At 41.6% G+C, this 6,000-nt stretch overlaps 1 protein-coding gene across 1 annotated transcript in view; it reads left to right on the forward strand.

The window, feature by feature from the left end:
• The window catches only part of LOC140427416 (uncharacterized), a 363,190-nt gene extending 360,006 nt beyond the window's left edge, over positions 1-3,184 (forward strand). Inside the window, exon 11 of the mRNA XM_072512950.1 lies at positions 1,758-3,184. Within this exon, the coding sequence (XP_072369051.1) occupies positions 1,758-2,035 (278 nt within the window). The 3' untranslated portion in view covers positions 2,036-3,184. The remainder of the gene's footprint in view (positions 1-1,757) is intronic.
• The last annotated feature ends 2,816 nt before the right edge of the window (positions 3,185-6,000 follow it).

Here is a 6,000-nt window from a genome sequence, read left to right on the forward strand (position 1 = left end):
GGGCAATTAGTGACGGGTTGTAAATGCTAGCCTTGGCAGTGTTGCCCTCATCACATGATAAAAAAAACTGAACATAAAAAGACAGGTTCAGTGGTGAACTATTTCTGCTCATCCTATCTGACTTGTCTGCAACCTTTGACAAAGCTGACCATATTATCATTCTCCAACTCATATCCACCATCATCTGCCTGGGTCACCCTGGAATCACCTGGTTGTATTCTTATCTATTGAGCCATAGCCAGAAATGGCTTCTCCTCCAACTTCCACACCGTTACCAATTGTGTCCCTCAAAGATCTTTCCAGGTTCCCCCCCCCCCCCCCCTCATCCCTCCAACACTTCTCATCCAAATGCCGTCTCTTGGTGACACTATCCAAAGATACAGCATCATTTTTTTCATATGTAGACTGATGACACCCAACTCTCTCAACAGCTTCACTGTTGCTTAACTGTTGGCCCACGCTAAATCTGAAACTTCCTCCAGCCTTATAATTCTTTGAGATATCTTCACTTCGCCAATTCTGACATTTTCAAGATCCCCAATTTAAATCATCCCTCCATGGCTCTAAGCTCTGGAATTGTTTCCTTAAACCTCCTATGCCTCCTTTCTTCAAAACTTACCTCCTTGACCAAGCTTTTGGTTATGTATGCTCCCATCTCCATGTATGATTCACTGTCAAAATGTTGGTTGATAATGCTCCTGTGAAGCAACTTGTGACATTTCCAATGTTAAGGGTGCTGTATAAATAATGTTGGTGTTGCTATTTTCTCACTAAAAATGTTTTTTAGAATTTTTCTTTGAAAAGAAAAAATAAAGATTTCTATTATCTTTATTGAATGGTGTGAAGAAGATCAAGAAATTGAGATTTGGTCTTTCTACCAAGAAAGAAATTGGCTGGACTTTGTGAAGATTGCAGCACACCCACCGCCAAAAGCTTTGATGAGTGGTGGGACCCATTGAGGAATATTGCTGGTGGTAAACACTTTGGTGACCATTGCTGGATCTACCATCCCCACCTAATCAGAGGACAGGCAGCTCAGCGGCAGTGCAGTTAGAGGCGGCTGGCCAATTTTCAAGAGGGAAAAATGTGTTTGGAGAGGGCAGTGGGTGGCGATGGGGGGTGGACGTGGCTTCTGTGCTGCACAAGTGGCACAGTTGCCCAGGGGGCAACTATTACCACTGGGCGGGCACTCTGTCGGCCATGGAGTGTCCAAAATTAGGTAATCCTCCCCAGAGCCCAATGCAACATTTCCTTTGTGGCCTCCCCACTTTTAATGGATCTGGATTATGCCCACGATAGTTGGGAATGGCCCTTACTTAACCAGTGAGTGGTTTCCTGGCAGGTGACCGATTCACCAATTTGGCCTGCCTCGGGCAAAATGGCTTGGCTGCAGGAAGACTTTGGGCAGGCCGTCAAAACTTTTCTGTGCTATTTTGCCTGCCTTCTCACATTCCAGCTTGTTGCCAAAAGAACTGGTAAAATTCCAGACACTGCTAAATCAACATATCAAGTGTTTTTCAAGTTTCTATCTCCCAAGTCCAGCATAATCAGCAAATAGATAATCAAATATTACACAATTAACCTTGAACAATTTCAAAAGCAATTTTGTAGCATGTTGTAAAATTATTAGCCAGATATGGTAACCTTCTGAAGATACCTGAAATGCAGGAAAATATCTATATTCATATTCCTTCCAGAAATGGTAATCTATTCTTATTAACAATGTTAATTGAGCTTATCTGTCATTTGTTTCACAGATGTGGACTACATTAAAGCATCTCCAGATCTGGAAGATGGCATACCTACCTGGGCGCCCAGGTATGGATCTCAGCATCTTGAAAACTTGGAACCTGATGAGTATCAGTCTAACCTCTACATGGGAGGCACTCCAGTTCTGCTATCCAGCAAACAGGACCAAATGACCAAGCAGGATGGGCAACATTCTGTTTCTTCAGCTCGAAAGAAGAAGAAGCGCACTAAACGATCAGAAAAGCGAGAGAGCAAAGCTTCAAAGGAGGAGCCACAAAATGAGTAACGTCATTTGTCACAGCAATCTGAGAACTTGCAGTAACCAGGTCAGATCAACAGGGTAGACACAAGGATTCTGTAAATTCAAGTTAAAGTCACATTCGGAAGAGGTATTATTGTGTGCTCTCAAATGCTAATTTGTTTGTCTTGGATGTTTTATAATTCTAGTTCAAGGGTTTTATTTAGCTTGGCCCTACTTCTTGTGTTGACCAACTTTCATTTCTTATGTGTTCAACTGTAACCACATGAAAGTCAATGGTAAAACAAATAAAAAATAAATGACAAAAAATAACTTCATGCTAATACACCATCGAAGACACCTTTTTGTGAAAAATGTATTATCAATTTTTACACCCTTAAGTGTCTTATCTGAAGATCTGACTGCAGAACAGATTAACTGTACTATACATGTTTAAAGTGAAAAATTATATATGACGTTAGTGAATATTGGTTAAATCTTGAAATAACCAGCTGGAGAAGCAATCACCTGAGATGAGTGAAAACATATGTACACACAATCTGAAAGCTGTATTAAGCAGTGATTATTTCCAGTGCCAATGCATAAGGAGTTTTATTCCACAGGAATCTGAATTAAACAGTTCTTGAATCAATGCATGTCATGCCAAACTAGGTACTGCAGTTTCTCCAAGTCTCAAAACAGTGACTTGGATTGCAGAACAGCATGTATTTGCCATTACATTTATGGTATTCAAACATCTGACCGTTAGATATATTTTCCTCTGCGTGTAAAGTTGGAGAAAATTATCTTACAAACCAGTTATTATTAGAAATCCTTGAAAGTAGAATGAGTTAAATTTCTTTGACTTTACATGCAGAGCAAAATTCACTTTTGTGTATCGAAAAGAATGTGGATGAAACAGTAAACTGGCTCCAGCTACTCACCTTAGCTAAGTCAGACTGTAACTGCTTAATATTCATTTGAAGCATATTGTACATTGTTGACATCAGTAATCACGAAAAATACGTCACTTTCTTTTTCAAACACCTGCGGCAAACTATGCATTTTTGTTACATTTGTACCAAAGGTGGCTTTCTTTCTCAATAACATCTAATGTAATCTTTTATGCTGAGTCTATTTTCAGATGTATTGTTTTTGCATGTGTAAGTAAACGTGATCAGGACAATCTTTACCATGTATGTGTTTTTACTGACTAATTATTTCACCACTTACACAGCTTTACAGCTTTCTGCACACAAATAAGTACTCTGTCCTAACTACAGTAGCACTTTATTCATTCCTTAATATCTATACATTTACACTTTTGTCATACTGTTTGTAGCTGTGTGAGAAAAAAGCATTTGGCCTCTTGGGGCTGAACTGCAAAGTTCTAGCTGATGTTCCTGTTCAACAATAAAAACCTTTACTGACATTCCACCTTTAATGTAAATAAATTCCTACGGCAGTGGCACTTATAAAAATTCACACCAAGTCGAACAAGAAGATATCAGTAAGGGTGGCCACGAACTTAGTTCAAGAGCTAGATTTCATGGAGAACCTGAATAGTGAGAGGTTTTGAGATGTGGAGCAATTTAGAGAGGAAATTGCACAACTTAGAGTATGGGCAGCTTAAATGATGGCCACGATGGTAAGACTTAGGAATGAGAGATGTAGAGGAAGCCAGTGTTGTAGGAACACAGTGTTCTGAGTGTTGTAGGGTTGAAAGAGGTTGAAGAAAAAGGGAGGAGTGAGAGCACGGAGAGATTTGAATACAAAGCAGGAAATTTTAACCTCAAGGCATCGCTGAATCAGTAACCTAAGTAGGGCAGTATTGATAGGAATAAGTGAGTTGAATTTTGTTTGGCTAGGTACAAGCATCAAAATTTGGAAAACTCAAGTCTGAATGGTGCAAATGAAACTTCATTTCGTATTTGTCGGTAAAAATTTGGCCTGTTATCCAAGACTAGTGGAAATATTTCCGAACATAAGCAATATCCAAAAAACAAAACGCATCCAAAAGCTTTGATATTACACAGACAAGTTAACTCCACGGAAATGCAAATGTACCCGGGACTGCTACATATTATATAGACCTGGTACTATCTCACATTTTCTTCTTGTCTCCATGGACTGGCTGGGTATATTGGAAATTGCCACGCGGCTCTATGAATGGGTCTAGATAATTGTTTTATTGGGAGCACCTCTTTGCAGGAATCCCATGTCCTGTCATAAAAAACAGAAGAAATAGGAGCAAGAATAGGCCAGTCAGCCCCACAAGCAGACTCTACTATCAATAAAATCATGGATGATCTTCAAACTCAGCTGCAATTTCCCATCAATCCATTTTTCCTGACAGATTCACTGACAAAGAAGAATAAACGTAACATGAAACTGGCAAGATCCTGTCTAATTGATGGTACGTCTGTGCACAGTACGTATTACCTTCAACCTTGAAGAATTTGGCTGGTAACTGAGCCAAGGGCGAGTGTCCAGATGAAATGGATAAACCACTATAGCTGCTAATGTTTTTTCTAAAGCTTAGAATAACATTTTACACACACACAATTTCAATGTGCAAGAAATTCACCGTTAATGTTTTGTCAGGCATTTTCAAGTTTTCTGTGAGTATTGGAGGAAACCAAAGCAGCAACTTGCATTTATCTGGCACCTTTAACAGAGCAAAACGTTCCAATGTTGACAGCAGAACTTGACACAGAACCATATTTGGAAATATTAGGGAATACGGCTTGGTCAATGGGCTGGGTTTTAATCATCTTAGGAAACGGGAGGGGCAAAGAAGTGGAGAGGAAAAACAAGTTTAAAGATTACAAATCATGGCATTTTGGGACTGGAAACCAATGTCGGTCAGTGAGCACAGCAGTGAACACAGAAAATAAAAGCATTACAAAAAAGGATCAGGAGTAAGCCATGTGGCCCCACAAGCCTGCTCCACCAGGAGAGGCATGATTTAGGATCAGGGCAATACAGTTTTGCATGGGTTCAGATTTATGGAGGATGGAAAATGGGAGGCCAACCAAGACACCTTTGTAATTGTCAATATGTAACAAAAGTATGAATGAGAATGTCAGCAGACTTTATTGCCTTTGGCTAGCATAATCCAAGTGACTTTGGCTGAAGTCCATCATTCACTCTTGCATTCAAGTTATAACAAGAGCATGAGAAATTATGCTATGTGGTTAACTGTTAACAAGATACTCTTTAGGTGAAGATGGGTAATGATTTATAAATACTAGGGGCGGGATTCTCAGTTTCTTAGACTAAGAGTTGATCCAACGCAGAATTCGTAGACTTTCATGACAACAACTGGCACCACACCTGGACCGATTCAGCTACTATTAAGGGGCTAGCACCGGTGCCTCGTGGAACTCAATTGATTCCAATGAAAATGGTGCGGGATTCGCTGGGTCCGTAATTGACACTCGGGGGCTGACAAGCTGCAGCCGTACATACACATTACACTCCCCACACACACTTATCACAGCCAACAAGATAGCACTGGTTGTGCTGGAGCACACCCATACAGGTGATGGGTCGGCTGGGGCTAGAGAGCACCTGGGGGGTTGCCCTGGGGGGACACCTATTCGATCCGTGGCACTAAGTTCAACGTGGGCTGTTCGCAGTGTGCACAGCTGCATGGCTGCCTTGCCGACTGTGGCAATGGTGTTCCATGCCAGTCCACCCCGACCCTACATGCCACCACCTGGCCACCCCCGCTACTCCCCCTGGCTCTGGCAGAAGCCTCCCAACCAGGAGCACAACTGTCAGCACACTATGGTGATGTTGCACACTCTCCATAGCCCCTCTCTCTCCCTCAGCAGCCACCACGCTGGTTTCATGATTGTTAAAAGCTCAAGTGAACCATGCCATCCACTCTGGCCATTGGAGGCGGAGCATGGCGGAGGCCCTGGAGAGTACTGGGTCAGCCTGCTAATTATATGCAAAAGGTGCTTACTGTACATGGGTCCTGGAATGCATTGACACCGCTGTCTAGG

This window comes from Scyliorhinus torazame, chromosome 7 (genome assembly GCF_047496885.1).
Source record: "Scyliorhinus torazame isolate Kashiwa2021f chromosome 7, sScyTor2.1, whole genome shotgun sequence".
Classification (NCBI taxonomy): domain Eukaryota; kingdom Metazoa; phylum Chordata; class Chondrichthyes; order Carcharhiniformes; family Scyliorhinidae; genus Scyliorhinus; species Scyliorhinus torazame.